The following is a 16,676-nucleotide window of genomic DNA, read 5'->3' as shown; positions in this document are numbered from 1 at the left end:
AACGCAGAGTAGAAACGGGTTCAACAAGGCAAGCTCTAGTATGCACTAATTATATTTGTCGGTCTGAATGTCACCTTTTTTCTTTTTTTTTTTTTTAATTTGTAAAAAAATAAAAAAACCATTATCATTTTTGGTCAAACTGGCCTCCCACGTCACAGTCGTTACCTCTATAAATAGCATACCCATACCATACCACGCAACCGGCACTACACCATCTAGCTTAGCTTTGCTTCCTTCACAAAGAGAGAGAAAGAGAAATTAAGAGAGAGAGATGGAGAACTTCCCAGTGATCAGCCTAGTTCAAAGCCTCCTCCATTTTGCCTACTTAAAGAAACAAAAACTATAGTCTCTGAAAGACACACGGAGAAGCCAGCTATATCTCTCTCTCTCTCTCTCTCTCTCTCTCTCTCTCTCTCTCTCTCTCTCTCTCATATACAGTACAAAAGAAAAGGAAGAAAGATATGAGTTTGCTCAGCTGGGTTCTGGCCGTGCTGAATTGGTTAAGTAATTTCCTCATTAATCAGGTATCTCTCTCATTTCTTATAGAGCATTCACAGTGAAACTCTCAAAATGCTATAAAGTTATTAAAAAAAAAAAAAACTTTTTTTATTCCAATTCTCTCTTCTTTCTATTTCTTTCTCAGCCGATTCTCCTCCCCCCCCCTCTCTCTCTCTTTTTTTTTTTTTGCTCTTTGGTTGTGGGTGTGGTGGTGATGGGTTTTGTGGCCAGTTGTGGGTGTGGTGATGATGGGTTTTGTAACCGGTTGTGGGTGTGGTGGTGGTGGCGGCGGCGGCTATGGTAGCTGTGTTGTGACTGTGGTTTTATTTGGGTTGTGTTTTTTTGTTATGCGCTTTGTGGCTGGCTGTGGGTGCGGTTGTGATGGGTTTTGTGGGGTTTTTTTTTTTTAGGTGGTGATGGTGGTGGCAGCCAGTTGTGGGTGTGGTTGTGATGGATTTTGTGGTTTTTTTCTTTTCCTGGTGGTGGTGATGGTGGTTGGCAGTGGTTGTGGCTGGCAGAAAAGAAGAAAAAGAAAACAGCTAACTAAATTTTTTTTTTTTTTTTTTCTCTTTTTACCTTTTTGCTTTCGAATGCTCTAATCATTTGCTCAAATTTATAGCTTTGTGTTAATTTGAATGTGTTCTCTCTTTTGCCTGAGAAAAGCCGGGCGGTTTTAATCCCTTTAGACCAAAAGAGGTCAACATCTTGCTGTTATTCCAGGATATGGTCTGCCTAAACCGAATGGTTTCACGGGATGAGGTACCTTTTTCTTCTACGTCTTTTTTTTTTTTTTTTTTTTCTACTTCTTATTTGCGGTAGCTGAGAAAACAGTTGGGAAAGTTTCGATTTTCTGGCTTTTCACTAGAAATAAAATGGTGGATTGGTATTTTCAATTTTGTTTAATTCGATAACCATTGATTTGATTTTCTTTGTTGTGGGTATTGGTGAGTGAACATTGCAGCGGGATCCGATGAATTCGTGGGTGTCTATTATTGGGAATATCAAGTATAAATTTTTTTATATAGGAGGACCTCGGATAGCTCGTATGGTTTGGAGAGACTATGGCAGGGTAAATTTCTCAATCTATCAATTATCTTTTGTGAGAATATTTAGTTAATGACTTGTGCAATATGATGATATTGTGATTGTAATTTGAATTTCTTATTTACTCTTGAGGAACCGATCCTTGTATATCTCTTGAGATTCTGGATTGGGAATTTGGCAAATTGCTGCCTGATTGTCTAACAAAATGGAAAATCTTTGGAGTAATGCTTGTCAATGCGTGTTGCTCCAGTCCACCATGCTATCTTTCCTTATTAAGTATGCATTTGTGCTAATTACATTTCAATTTTTGTTCTGTAGATGGATGCAGTTGTGTACATTGTGGATGCTGAGGCTCTAACTCAGGAGGAACTTTTGGGGCCAGGAGAAGAGCTGAATGCTCAACTCTGGGATCATTTTCGGGGTCCAAGAGAAGAGCTGAATGCTCTACTCTCTGATGAAGCCTTTGCGGTAGCTCCATTCCTTATTTATGGCTTAACAACTACTGGAGCTCTTTTTCAATTAGAAGAGAGATTGTGTTACTTCCTCGGGTTGCTCAATGTCACCGTAGAGCCGGTAGATGCAAATGCCCGTCCCATTGAGGTTTTTCTGGCTCAAGTATTACACGCAGAAGATATTCTAGATGATTTCCAGGAGCTTTCTCACTACATTAAGTAGTGGTAGAGGTGGTTTCTTTTTTTTTTTTTTTTTTTTTAATATACGCAGAAGAGTGTCTAGATGGTTTCCACTGGCTTTTTCACTACATTAAGTAGTGGTAGAGGTGGTATCTTTTTTTTGGAGAGAGAGTACAACTTACATATGCATCAAACATCCCTCTCACAGTGAGGTGGTATCTTATTTATCTTATAGACATTTAAATGAAGATTTGGTATTTTTTTTTCCAAGTGGATTTTATGGGCACACTGTCAATTTGATTGTTGATTTTCCTCTGTTGATTGCCTGTTAAAAGAAAAACCACATGAGACCCATCTGGTTTTAAGAGCCCCTATGAGAAGTACCCCATGATATCCATGTGGTTTAGGTGAGATGATCGCCTGCTATAACACGATAACCATTTGGTTTAGGTGAAGGGACTCAAGTAATGCAAAAGATTGAAATTCGTTTGGAGGCAATCTCTGTCCATTCTAGGGGATTCCCCTTCAGTGTTTGCCTTTGCTAAGCTTGAGGTTGATGTTGAAGCTGAGTGCCTCTGTCACCAGGCTCTTAATCAACAATCCCTATATCTCCACCCGTTATACGCACTTAGAGCACAAACACTACAACATTTAATCATATGCATATCTATCAGCTTAAAAGCAATCATATACTTCATCATTTCCTAAATTTAGGTTACCTTTTGCTAATCCGGTACTACTTTTTATATCATTGGAAGTTTGAAGTAAACTTAGCTTCACCGTTGCTTTCCAAAGTAAATAAAGTACAAAACAAAAAGACCTAACTTTCTATAAAGATTGGACGACAAGTCAACAACAAACCAAAGCAGCTTTCGTTTCCAAAAGTTGGCAAAGTCATTAATTGCATATTACTTGAATTACTTAGCAAAGATTTCACCGTACCAATTACCAAGTCCCAACCCGGATCTTTCTTGACCAAAAGCTGTTTCCGTAACCTAATTATAGAATCCAAATAGGGATTTTCACAACGTACTAATTTTGGAGTCCATGAGTTACAGTATTGATCAAAAACATATTTTTAGTAAGTACTAGCATTTTTGTTAGATTTGTCAATTAATCAATTTGTTGGTGAAATGTCAGCTTCTTTAAGAAGTTTGAAGGCTTTTGAAACTTCTCATCGTCTCACATAACAACCTTTATAGGAGGGTACCATCAAGTCTTGGTGATCTAAAAAATTTAGAGAGTTTAGAATTGTCATACAACAATCTATTAAACTCAGTTCCATAATCACTAGCAAAGTTGCAAGAACTAACTATTTTGGATTTGAATAACAACAAATTCATAGGCAAGATTCTGACTAGTTTTCAAACGGATATAAGAATGAACTAAACTTTTATGCCAATAATTGTGGGTTGTGTGGATTGCAAATTCGGGCGACATGTCCAAAAGACCTATCACCAACAAAACAAAACCTCCTGCATTGTTAAGGCTTATAAGTTATGCATGCATTCTATGATCAAAGACCAACATTATAAAAGGCTTTCAACAAGTAAACAATGGTCAAAAGTTGTTATTCGTGTGTATCAACAAGTATGTTGACTTGAGAGGCTAACCATTTATCTTGTTTGGAGGGATAAAAAATGAAAGTGGTTCGAATTGATAAAGTGAGAAGTGAAGTAAATAAAGAGATAGATTAGCAACTAAAACTATGGTTAAGAATACCATTTAGAACAAGGTGTTATGTTGTTTGGTTGATCCCTTTATAATAGCTAACGAGGCTTTTTTTTGGGGGAGGGGGGGGGGTGTTTCTAATTAAGTAGAGGATTTGTGTGCTTTGTACCCTCACTGTTAGTGTATTTATAATTAGATTTTACATGCTCTTAGAGCATACAATAGCAAACCATTTTAAGAAACTTTTTATGGAAAAATGAAAAAGTTACCAATTTTTTTGACAATTTTTTCAATTACTTGTAAAATGTTTTCAAAAATTGATGATTAATGTGTGCCTTTAGGGCACACATTAACCAAACCCTTTATATATCAATTGAATTATTCTTTGGAAGTTGCGATTATCTCTAATGAATAATTATGAGTTTGATCCAATGCCTTTTCATACGCTGAGAAGTGGCAACTTTGGGTCATAGAAGTGCTTTTTTCTAGAGAGAGAGAGAGTGCTAATGTGAGAGTGGAGAGTGCACGCGGATGGTTCGTTAAAATTGACTTGTGCTCAAAAAGCTCACAAATGATTATAAATAGGTTATGGACTCATGTGTAACGAGCAAGCATAACAAACTTAAGGATTTACTGATGCTTAACCATAAGACAGGGACGAGGGAAGGGAACCATTCCAAAAGAATAATAGTCTAGATTCCAGAATTAGAACTTTGTCAATAAAAAAATGGAATATTTACACGGTTTTCAAAAAATAATAATAATAAAGATGATATCCCAACTCGGTGCCTACATTTTTTTTTTTTTTTTTTTAACTTTTACCTTTTTCTCAATTTTTTTTTATGAAATATACTTGGGAAGTATTTTCAAGGTAAACTTTTTTTTTTTTTAAATGGGAATTTTCGAGTAAACTTTAATTGACTCATAAACTTTTCATCTACTTTGAAGCTTCGTTTTTTTTTTTCTTTTTTTTTGGCAAAAACCCACTCTCTTTTTTATATTTCTTTAAATGTTTGGAACAATAGAAAACAAGGTTTTCCATATTTTAAGGTTTGGTATGGCAGAAGACATCTTACACTTCTAAAAAAGTAAAAACGTTTTCTAAACATTACATACTTAACAAAGTCACCACACCCAAAAAAAAAAATTCCACCTAACAAATAATAACTTCTCAGTCTTTTCACTCTTTACCCCTCTCTCTCTCTCTCTCTCTCTCTCTCTCTCTCTCTCTCTCTCTCCACAGATTAAGGGTCTGTTTGGATAGAATTTATTTTGCTGAAACTGAAAATTGAAAACTGAAAATATTATAGCAAAATAATTTTTAAATGTGTAAATAGTACCGTGAAACCCATTTTTAATGAAAAAGTTAATAAAAAGTGAAGTTTGTGAGACCCATAAATAATGCATAAGTGCACTGTTCACAAAAAATCAAGTCAATAGTTGCGGCTGAAAAAAAAAAAAAAAAAGAGAAGATGCAACACGTTTAAGTGCTATCCAAACCAACACTAATTCTTGAATCTTGATTGTCAGTGATCTTTTCATATGGCATTTTCTGCTCAAACTAGTTCCATTCCCTCATAAGGTTTTTTGGGTTAATTTCCCTCTTTTATGTGCTACTGAAATAATATTGGAAGCACCAATGAGCACTCTAATTTTTTTTTTTTTTTTGGTTACCAGTGTGAGCTCACCTTAATTGATGAATTTAATGTTGAAACAATTAAGAAGTTGCTAGAAATGAAGAATCGCTCCACCATTTGACATTTGTTCCACCAGGGGATGACACCAAAAAAGACTTAAACTGTCCCTGTTGAGGAAAAGAATGTAGATACTAGATTCTCTCTTAACTATAGGACCCACCATATCCAGTCTAGTTAGATACTTTGTGAATTGGTCCCCACATTAACACGTGTCAACCTTGTAGACGCTAATCAACTGCGTCTATCCCACACTTTGTTTTGTCCTTTAAAGTCTTTAAACTAATTGCCTAATTGGCAAAGACAACAACGTTTTATTACTTCTTGCTCACGCAGTCATGCCTTCCCCAAAAGGTGTGTTTTTTTAATGTTTATGCAAATCTAGTAGTAATTCACGATCTTTTGTATCCTTCCGCGATGAAATTTTATAAAATACCTTACTATAAGGAAAAAGGGAAAAAATAAACATATAAATAAATACATAATAGTGTCTTAACATTAGTTTGCTGTGATTATAAAAATTAATATTGTTTCTAAAAAAATTAACATTGAAAAGAATAATATGTCATATAGATTTTCCAGAAAAAGAGAGAGAAGTGTAAGTTGATTAGTGTTAATGACAAGGAGATGATGAAAGATATAAAGAGGATCTAAATATTGAATCTTTGTTCTTTGTTCTTTACTTTTCTTGTTTCTTTTCCAAAATTTGAAGAAAGAGAAGAGAAAAGGAGGTGGGGTATGTGTTATTGGGAAAATATAAGGAAATGAGGTATGAGTGAGAAATAGAAAAGAAAAGGAAGTTTTGCAAATTCGGAGTATGTTGTCATTTCAACTGTGAATTTTATAGCCTCTCTCTCTTTCTCTCTCAAATGTAATTCTTTGAAAATTTTGTATTATAGGAAAGAAATATAAATTTGACACTCAGCAAATGAGATTTACTCCCCTCAGGAAAAAAATAAATAAAAATAAGAGAGGAAGGATTTAGTTTTTGGAGCTGTTTGGTAAGGAGGAAAGAGAGGAAGGATTTTGGTGGAGTCACATTTTTTTTTTTTTTTTTGGCCCACTAAAAATTGACCTTTCCCAAATAAAGAGAATAACAGCTGAAAACTTGATGTTGGGTCCAGCCAAATGATTTTAAGAAAACAACCCACATTATTAATAACTCTCACCTACGCATCCAACCATTTCTTCATCGTCTTCAATCAAGAACCACACAATTCTTTATCTCTTTTCTTCTCTCTGATTTCACTTCTTTACGGTGTTTGCATATTACCACCTATAAAGACAAGAAAATTTAGTGGCCCAAGCCCACTTAGAGTAGTGGGTTGTGCAATTCAACCCTGTCTCAAATCAATAAAATTTGTAAGAGAAGGGAACGAACAACAATAAAGGGTTTTGCCCGAGGACAAGTGCAGGGAAAAATAAGGTTCATATTAAGAAATAAATGAGCATCAAGCTCTCACAAGTTCTCCCGAGGAGACTAAGTTTGCATAAAAAGTAATATTGTTCACTCTCTTCACTCAATGTTCTTCCTTTTTCTTTCTTCTCTTTTTTCTCAATCCCCTTTTCAGTGCTCTCCCCTTTCCTTATATACTTCTACCTCCATCATATTTCCACCATCCATTTTCACCTAACCTCCCTCCTTTTATGACATTTGTTACTTTTAACATCTTGAAGAAAATGGTGAAAGGAACCTGCTTAGCTGTGACTAACACTGTTCAGGTCACTTCCTCATCAATACGGCTGATAAAACTGTTGTCTACCATTTAATACGAATGCAACAGGCTACACCAGACCAGAAGCTTCCCTACTGTCCACTGACTTTCACTTTCTTCAGACTCCAGCTCCCACTTAGAATACTACAGAGTACCTTGATTCATTTCTTTCCTTCCTCGAGCGACTTTCTTCCTCAAGCCCATGGCTTGCAGCATTCCCACACTAATACTGCGACCCTTCAACTTCATCCTAGGTCCTCGAGTTCCCACACTACCCAATAGGTCTCACCCTTCTTTCTTTTTTTATCCTTCTTGTCATCACTCTCTCCCTCTCTCTTTTCCATTGTTGTTTCCACCCAACAATATTATATATAATAACAAAGAAAATTAATAAAATTTTATATGTATGATGTGTTAATTTTTATAAGATGTTATTTTATTAATTTTAATTAATAATAAGTAATATTTTCTTCTATGGGTTTGTTTGAATACTACTTATTTTGCTGAAAACTTAAAATTTATTACTAAAAACATTGTAGCAAAATAACTTTTAATGATGAATAGTGTCATGGGTCGTGAACAGTGATGCTTATTTGCGTTTTTGCTAAGTTTTTGGCTGGGTCATGAATAGTGCCATGGGACCTAGCCAAAAAGGCAAACACACAATCATGTACTTATATACAGTGGCTCATGTGAACATGTTGGCTGCTCATAGGTGTGATTCAGTCATGGCCGATTCCAATTTAGATCACGATGATAGTGATGTCGAGCTTAAGATTGCCATAGCGTACGTTCAACTTTGTATAGAGTATGTTCAAAAGTACTATATGATTTCCAATGTGCAATAATATCTTGAGTGGCAAGTCATACGTGAAAGAAGGACTAGAAAGAAATACCCAAGTTTGTCATGACATTTTTTGCATGGACGTTCGCATTTTCAAGCACTTGTGCAATGAGTTGAAGAGGTTACACCTGCTAGAGGAGGATACGAGCATTGTGTCAGTGAAGGAGTTGGTTGGGACGTTGTTATTTATTATTGGACACAATACTGACTTCCGACTAACTTGCAACCGCTTTTAACATTCACTTAAGACCATTCAAAGGCAGTTCTGGTGTGCATTGCAAGCTATCCATGCGCAGGGATGTCTCATCATTTGGCCTGACGTTGATGCAGCCGAGCTTCCTCATTCACTTCATGAAAATAATAAATATTATCCATGTTTTGAGGTATGAGATTATATTGGTATCTTATTATTAATTCAATGATTGTCTACATTGCTCAATTTGTTCACATTATCCAATAGAATGTTGGTATAATGCTATAAATATAGAAGACAATGTTTTCTTTGGAAATATGAATTCAATATCTTCTTCCTTTTATTCATTTTGATTTATGAAATATTTCTTCTATAATAGGCAGTTCCTAATACACCCTACAGTGCTTTATGGTCAGAGCTAATGAACAATGCTTTTATTGTTTTGATTTCTATACATAATAAACATTACTATTTTGTTAACAGAAATGTGTGAGGGCCATTGATGGGACACACATTAGTGTTTCTGCACCATCCAATAAGACCATCGCATTCAAAGATAGGAGTGACATCACTCAAAACGCGATGTGTGCATGCAACTTCGACATGCGGTTTACGTATGTGCATGCTGGATGGGAAGGGAGTGCGAATGATTCAAGAGTCACCCAGGACGCAATTAGACATGCCGAGTATAAGTTCCCTTGGCCGCCTAGAGGTAATTTATTGATCTCTTTCACAATGTTTTAGGATTTTGGAGCGTCACTTGGAAAATATTCAATAAGAAATTCCTCTAGTTACTTCAAGTTGACACCAAAAAAAAAAAAAAAAAACCCTTATTTGTTTAGTTTATGAAGATTTCAATGTTTGATATAAGGCTAATTTGTTATTACTGCTTAATTCAATGTTGGAAGTTCAAACGTGTAATTCTATATAGTTATTTGTTTAGCCCATCTTTATGCTCAGCTATCTAAGTAGATGTTTCTATGGGAAGGGATGTGCATTTTAGACCGCCAGTTAGTGCATTGCGGCTTATGCCATCCTTTTTTTTTTAATGCGTTTTTCTTTTGTGTGCTATATCTCTCTCATTTCAGCAAAAATTAGGGTGTTGGACAGTACTAGAGATATATATTTATTGAGAGTTAACAGAAGTCAAAGGACAGACCTAGCTAATTTCAATCATCACGTTCAACCCTTTCTTATTTGAAGAGAGAAGTTTGCATCATAATAAACAAATCGAACGATAGGAAGCTTTACTTGGTCTCTGCCTTCTCTCACACAAGGAGAGAATCCAAAGGTTGCTAAAGCAAACCAGCTACTATTTGCAATTGAAAATGATAGGATATTAATTGCTTTATTTTCCAAGCCATGGGGCAAAGTCATAGGTTTAGTATTATCAAATTGCGGGTCCAGTTACGACCAGAAAAGAAAAAATATTAGAGGTCCAATCATATGCAACAATACATATATGTCTTTTATATTCATGCACGCATGTACATTCAGTGTATGTTGTGTTCACACAGAGGAAGATATGCATTTCAAATAGCCACCTTGGTGGCTGTGGCTAAAGTGAATTAAAAATGTTTTGCTTGAAGTTTATAGATAAAACTAATATATAGTGTGTGTTTGTATAGAGCGTTGCGCGTCCTGCGTTTCACGTTTCACGTTTTTTTTTTTTTTTTTTTTTTTTTTTTTTTCTCCCCAGCAGCAATTGTTGACCCGGTCCTCTGTAAACAGTGCACTTGTGCACTGTTCACGGGTCCCACAAACTCCACTTTTTATCAACTTTTTCATTAAAAATGGGTCCCACAGTACTATTCACACATTTAAAAATTATTTCGTTACAGTGTTTTCAGTTTCAGCAAAATAAGTTCTATCCAAACAGACTCATAGTTGCTCTCTTTGTGGCCATGGCAGCTCTTGCTAATCTTATTTATTAGTATTATATTAATATATTTAAAAGTGCTTTAAGTATTTATCTATAGTTTTCGAAAGTTCATAGGTTTACAACTTTTAAAAAATGTACCATTTTTTTTGGTAAAAGGCGAAAGAATAGTTCAACAAGGCAAAGCTATAATTTCCACTAATTATTTATCTTTGCTTTAACTCTTTTTTTTTTTTTTTTTAATTTGTAAAAAAAAAATATAAATATATATATATATATATATATATATATATTGTTATCATTTTAGTCACCTTTTTAATATCAAAACTCAGTTCTTCTGGCTTGTTGATTGGAGGAGGAAGCTTCATTAGAAGCTGAATATATATATTTCTGATTTTGATTCCAATTAGGTAACAAAAGGTCGGTGGTTGCTTGGAGACCAGTTTTGGCACTTGGCGTGATTCATAGTCTCCACTGACCAGTTTCGTGCAAAATTGTATCTAGCCAATATGAACTGGCCATTGAAGTCAAACACGACCACCCAAATCCAACGGCTTTGTTTTGTGATGCTTTACTAAAAATAAGATTATCATAAAAATGATGGTAAGGCCAAATTGCAGAACCCTGTCCAAATCTAAATTTTGTTGGAAATATTTTAGACTTTTTAGTGAATAAATAAATTTTAATATAACATATAAAACCCCAAATAATAAATAAAAATTAGAAACAATCTTACTGAAGATGATAAAATATAGAGCCTGATGGGCCTACCTTAATGGGCCTGACGGATTGGAGCTGTTGGGCCTGTGTAAAGATGGTCCCACGCGCTTTGAAGGCCCATCGCTGACAGACATAGTAAGGGCCCATGATCCGAAATCTCTATCGCCTAGAAAAGCCCTAAGATCCAAAAAGGAAAATCCTTGCTCACCACGCTTTGGAGAATTTGTATTAGAGTCCCACATTGGAAATATCTGGAGGTCAAGAAGAAAAGCCAACTCTCTACCACTATAAAAGGACTAACACTCTCGCAAATCAAGGTATGATTAATTGACCCTCTCTAGCGCTCTAGAAGTGAAGAGACGTATTCTGACTTGACCTTCGGAGAGCGTTTGGCCTACACCACACCGGTGTTCTCTAAAGGTTTTCTTTCGATTGTTCTTGTTGTGCAGGTTCGCTTTGAGTCGCGAGTACGGTGTGACCTATTGGTGACAATTTTCAACGTCATCACTTACAGTGCTATAAAATCACATAAATAACAATATCATTAAAAATTGATTTGTATAACTAGGAGTAAAATTAAAAATGCAATTGGATATATGAAAGATTAAATTTTAGTCCTGTTGGTAAGGACAAATATCCTTTTAAAGGTAAGCAATCAAATGAAAGGAAAATTTTTGTAAGTTATTTTATTTTCACATATTTTTTTGAATGGAGTACAATAAAAGTGATACCAATAATGAATCCATATGAAAATTTGGTGTTTTCACATTATTAAAAGTTTTTGGTTCTTAAATTTCAATTCATAATGGAAATAAAAGTTTTTTTTTTTTTTTTATCAAAATGAAAAAGTGAAAAAAAAAAAAAAAAAAACATAAATTTTCAACATGTTTCAAGAAAGTTTCTCTCTCTCTCTCTCATATGAATAAAAATGAGTAAATAAAATATTTGAGGTTAGGAGTAATAAATGGTTGAGTTAATCTTTCGGTATTTTTTTTTTTAAGTGTAATTGTGTGGTCTTTACAATTAGACAGGTTTTTTTTTTTTTTTTTTCAAAAAAATAGAAAGGAGTATATATTTTTATATATATAAAAGTTTCAATGTTTCATATTTGCTTATATGATTTTGCTATTTTTAATTTGTATTAATATTATGTCTTCTTGTAGATGTTATATATATATAGATCATTTTCATATCTTGTCGTTTGAATAGAATCCAAAATGAAATTTTGAACAAAGCCTATCAAGTATCAATTGAGTTAAAATTAAAGGAAAAGAAAAATATTACTTATAGGTTAAATAAATACATAAAAATGGAATAAAAAGAAGAAGAAGAATTAAACGCTAAGTGAGAATGGGAGCAAAGAGTATCAATGGAAGTTTAAAAGGATAGAAGTGATGACATGATGCTGTTTCTGTTTTATTTTAATGGCAGTCATGAGAGCAGCGGCGCTAAGAGAAGAGAATGAATCTTATTATTTTCTAGACGTTATTTTCAAACAGTTTGAACATGTCAGCACAAAGATGTTTCAGAAGGTTAAAAGGAACACAAAACACAACCGTCTCTAACAGTACACTGAAATCTGAACACACACACAGTAGAAGAAAAGAAAAGGAAGGTGAAGATGAAGAAGGAGATGGGTTTTCTCAGCGGGGTTCAAAAGTCGCTGAAACGAATCTATCATTTCCCCACCAATCAGGTCTCTCTCTCTCTCCTTGATTTCTTAAGCAATTTGCTCAATCCTAAGGCTTTGTTGTTAATTTCAATGTTTCTTTTACTGTATAATCCAGCTGGGTCTCTTTAATCTCTCTCAACCAAATTCGAAGGAGGCCAATATCTTGTTCTTGGGCCAGAATATGGACTGCAAAAAGGCTGTGATTTCCAACCTCTCGGATGAGGTACTTTTTTTCTTTTCTTTTCTTTTTTCCTTTTCTTTTCTTTTTTTTTTAGAGAAGAGACTTGATTTTCTTTGTTGTGGGTATTGGTGAGTGAATATTGCAGGTGTCATCTGAGTACTCGACATCATGGGAGTTTAGTAATGGCGAAATCAAGTTTAAAGTTTTTGATTTGGGAGAACATAGGATTGCTCACAGAGCTTGGAGTGACTACAGTGCCAAGGTAGATTTCTCAACTATCAATTATCTTTGATGAGGGTATATAGTTAACGATTTGTGCAATACTATGATATGTGATTGAAATTCAAATTTCTTAATTTACTCTTGAGAAAGCTTGCATGTTTTGAGGTTGTCTAGATCTAACTCTGTTGCGGTGTTAGACCAGGCTGTTTTATCTGATATACTCTCTCTTTTAGTTTTGTGCTATCCTTTATGTCTTGGTCCTTTTTTATTTTTTTAACAGAGTCTATTTTTTGATTCAATGTTAACTAATAGAGAACATGACTTACATGATTGTATTTGTATTTCCAGGCAAACCTTTCCTTGTTTATATTTGATTTACGGGAGGAAAACATTGATCATGGGAGTTTGGTTTTACCACATTTTGTTTTAGAAGGTCTGCTAATAGTGTCTCAACATACATAATTCATTCTCTTTGTCGTTTTACCAGTACATCATTTACTTCTTATTACATGACAGGTTATTCTTTCTTGTTTAGCCTTTGTCTTGTAGTTTTATATACCATTTATATCTCTTGAGATTTTGGATTAGGAATTTGGCAAATTGCTGCCTGATTAGCTAACAAAGTGGAAAATGTTTTGAGTTATGCTTGTCAATATGTGTTGCTCCAGTCCACCATGCTATCTTTCCTTGTTATGTAATGCATTCGTGCTAATTACATTTCAATCTTTGTTCTGTAGATGGATGCAGTTGTGTACATTGTGAATGCTGATGCTCTAACTCAGGAGGAACTTTTGGGGCCAGGAGAAGAGCTGAATGCTCAACTCTGGGAGCATTTTTGGGGGCCAAGAGAAGAGCTGAATGCGCTACTCTCTGATGAAGCCTTTGAGAAAGCTCCATTCCTTATTTTTGGCTTAACACCTACTGGAGTTCTTTTTCCATTAACAGAGAGATTGTGTTACTTCCTTGGGTTGCCCAATGTCACCATAGAGCTGGTAGACGCAAATGCTCGTCCCATTAAGGTTTTTGTGGCTGAAGCATTACACGCAGAAGAGTATCTAGATGGTTTCAAGTGGCTTTCTCACTACATTAAGTAGTGGTAGAGGTGGTACCTTTTTTATGGAGAGAGAGTACAACTTACATATGCATCAAACATTCCTCTCACAGCGGGGTGGTATTTTTCTTATAGACATGTAAATCAAGATTTGGTTTTTTTCCAAGTGGATTTTATGGGCACACTGTCAGTTTGATTGTTGATTTTCCTCTGTTGGTTGCCTGTTATAAGAAAAACCACATGAGATCCATCTGGTTTTAGGAGCCCCTATGAGAAGTACCCGATGATATCCATGTGGTTTAGGTGAGATGATCGACTGCTATAACACGATAACCATTTGGTTTAGGTGAAGGGACTCAAGTAATGCAAAGACTAAAATCCGTTTGGAGGCAATCTGTGCCCATTCTAGGGAATTCCCCTTCAGTGTTTGCATTTGCTAAGCTTGAGGTTGATGTTGAAGCAGAGTGCCTCTGTCACCAGGCTCTTTATCAACAATCCCTATATCTCCACCCATTATAAGCACTTAGAGCACAAACACTACAACATTTAATCATATGCATATCTATCAGCTTAAAAGTTAAAAGCAATCATATACTTCATCATTTCCTAAATTTAGGTTACCTTTTGCTAATCCGGTACTACTTTTTATATCATTGGAAGTTTGAAGTAAACTTAGCTTCACCTTTGCTTTCCAAAGTAAATAAAGTACAAAACAAAAGGACCTGACTTTCTATAAAGATTGGACAAGAAGTCAACAGCAAACCAAAGCAGCATTCGTTTCCAAAAGTTGGCAAAGTCATTAATTGCATCTTACTTGAATTACTTACCAAAGATTTCACCATACCAATTCCCAAGTCCAACCCAGATCTTTCTTGACCAAAAGCTGTTTCCGTAACCTAATTATAGAACTCAAATAGAGATATTCACAATGTACTAATTTTGGAGTCCATGAGTTACAGAATTGATCAAAAACATATTTTTAGTAAGTACTAGCATTTTTGTTAGATTTGTCAATGAATCAACTTTTTGGGGAAATGTCAGTTTCATGAGAAGTTTGAAGGCTTTTGAAACTTCTCATTGTCTCAAATAGAGATATTCAGAAAATTGCTGATCCATGATTCTCGATCGATCGAGTCTAATTTTTTATCGATCAAGCCTTACAAAAATAGAATAGTAATTTCCTGCAATTACTCGATTCCAAACTTACATTAAACCAAACTTTGAGCAAGTCTTAACCTAGACTAAATATTTTGATCATGGTTTGCCAACATATACAAAGTGAAGTTCTAATACATTAGTTCCTAAAGTCTTACAACCTAACAGATTTGACATTTTATTTCAAGTGGAGCTGTTGGGCACACTATCAGTTTGGTTGTTGATTTTCCCCCTTCAGTCGCCTGGTTAATGATTTGTGCAGTATGATGATATGTGATTGTAATTTAAATTTCTTATTTACTCTCAAGAAAGCTTGCATGTTTAGCGGTTGCCTAGATCTAACTCTCTTGCTGTGTTAGGCCAGGCTATTTTATTTGATGTACTCTCCATTTTAGTTTAATGGAATGCTTGTCTTAGTCCTTTTTCTTTCTTTTAAAATAGAGTTGATTTTTTTATTCAACGTTGGCTAATATGGAACATGACTTACACGATTGTGATCAGTTTTTGCAAGTAATCCGGATTCAGATTCACCCCAATTTGAACTACGATAAATGCTCTACTCTCTGATGGGACCTTTATGGAAGTAAGTCCTTGTCCTTATTTTTTGCATAACATCTACTGGAGCTCCTTTTCTACCAAAAGAGAGATTGTGTTACTTCCTTGGCTTGCCCAATGTTACCTCAGAGCTGGCAGACGCAAATACCTGTCCCCTTGAGGTTTTTGTGGCTCAATCATCACACGGGGCTTCCAGTGGCTTTCTCACTACATTTAGTAGTAGTACTAGTAGAGGTGGTCTCTTACAGTTATCTTATAGGTATTAAATATGATATAGATGTGGTTTGATTACCTGCTATAACACGATATCCATTTGGTTTAGATTGAAATCCATTTGGAGGCAATCTCTGTCCATTCTAGAGAATTCCCCTTCAGTGTTTGCATTTGGGAAGCTTGAGCTTGATGTTGAAGCGAGTGCCTCTTTCACCAGGCTCTTTATCAACAATTCTAATATCCCCACTTAGACGTGAGCACAAACTCTGTAACATATAGGTATATGCATATTCATCAGCTTAATAAAAGCAATGATATACTTCATCATTTCCCAGATAGAGTTTTCCTTTTGCTAATTCCGGAAGTACTTTTCATCCTCTTGAAAGTTGGAAGTAAACTTTTTAGCATCACTTTCGCTTTCAATGGCAAATAAAGTATAAAACAGAAAGACCAACTATCTAGAAAGATAGGACAACAACAAACCAAAGTAGCATTCACTTCCAAAAGTTGTCAAAGTCATTAAGTGCAATAATTGCATATTACTTGAATTACTTACCAAAGATTGATTGAACCAGACCAAGTCCCAAACTGGATCTTTCTTGACCAGAAGCTGTTTCCAAAATCTGATTATAGAATTCAAATAGAGATTTTCACAAAGTACTAATTGGAGTCCATGGGTTATAGTATTAGAAAGAAAGAAAGAAAAAAAAAAAGTATTTTTAGTAAGTAGTAGCACT

At 34.9% G+C, this 16,676-nt stretch overlaps 2 protein-coding genes across 3 annotated transcripts; both read left to right on the top strand.

The window, feature by feature from the left end:
- The first annotated feature begins 220 nt into the window (after nucleotides 1-220).
- LOC115978623 (GTP-binding protein SAR1A-like) lies at nucleotides 221-2,439 on the top strand. Its single transcript, XM_031100456.1, has 4 exons — nucleotides 221-524; nucleotides 1,162-1,257; nucleotides 1,460-1,567; nucleotides 1,861-2,439. Exons 1-4 carry the CDS (start codon nucleotides 462-464, stop codon nucleotides 2,215-2,217), a joined length of 624 nt encoding a protein of 207 aa, XP_030956316.1. The 5' UTR covers nucleotides 221-461; the 3' UTR covers nucleotides 2,218-2,439.
- A 9,986-nt stretch (nucleotides 2,440-12,425) lies between these two features.
- Nucleotides 12,426-14,127, top strand: LOC115982784 (GTP-binding protein SAR1A-like). Of its 2 annotated transcripts, none has more exons than XM_031105498.1 (4): nucleotides 12,426-12,586; nucleotides 12,714-12,785; nucleotides 12,889-13,005; nucleotides 13,703-14,127. In XM_031105498.1, exons 1-4 carry the CDS (start codon nucleotides 12,512-12,514, stop codon nucleotides 14,057-14,059), a joined length of 621 nt encoding a protein of 206 aa, XP_030961358.1. In that variant the 5' UTR covers nucleotides 12,426-12,511; the 3' UTR covers nucleotides 14,060-14,127. The 2 variants fall into 2 exon arrangements, with proteins under 2 accessions (XP_030961358.1, XP_030961357.1); XM_031105497.1 differs by having other exon boundaries at nucleotides 12,678-12,785.
- The last annotated feature ends 2,549 nt before the right edge of the window (nucleotides 14,128-16,676 follow it).

The sequence above is a fragment of the Quercus lobata genome, chromosome 3 (assembly GCF_001633185.2).
Source record: "Quercus lobata isolate SW786 chromosome 3, ValleyOak3.0 Primary Assembly, whole genome shotgun sequence".
Classification (NCBI taxonomy): domain Eukaryota; kingdom Viridiplantae; phylum Streptophyta; class Magnoliopsida; order Fagales; family Fagaceae; genus Quercus; species Quercus lobata.
Note: the sequence above shows the minus strand (reverse complement) of the source record. Positions and strands in the feature narration are given on the sequence as shown.

What these genes read in the sequence shown, in the direction of transcription:
- LOC115978623 (XM_031100456.1), top strand. Translation starts at nt 462, where the DNA reads ATGAGTTTGCTCAGCTGGGTTCTGGCCGTGCTGAATTGGTTAAGTAAT. An exon ending in GTAATTTCCTCATTAATCAG is followed by an intron (nt 525 to 1,161) that starts GTATCTCTCTCA and finishes GCCTGAGAAAAG; the next exon opens with CCGGGCGGTTTTAATCCCTT. An exon ending in TTTGGAGAGACTATGGCAGG is followed by an intron (nt 1,568 to 1,860) that starts GTAAATTTCTCA and finishes TTTGTTCTGTAG; the next exon opens with ATGGATGCAGTTGTGTACAT.
- LOC115982784 (XM_031105497.1), top strand. Translation starts at nt 12,512, where the DNA reads ATGAAGAAGGAGATGGGTTTTCTCAGCGGGGTTCAAAAGTCGCTGAAA. An exon ending in ATCATTTCCCCACCAATCAG is followed by an intron (nt 12,587 to 12,677) that starts GTCTCTCTCTCT and finishes TGTATAATCCAG; the next exon opens with CTGGGTCTCTTTAATCTCTC. An exon ending in GGAGTGACTACAGTGCCAAG is followed by an intron (nt 13,006 to 13,702) that starts GTAGATTTCTCA and finishes TTTGTTCTGTAG; the next exon opens with ATGGATGCAGTTGTGTACAT.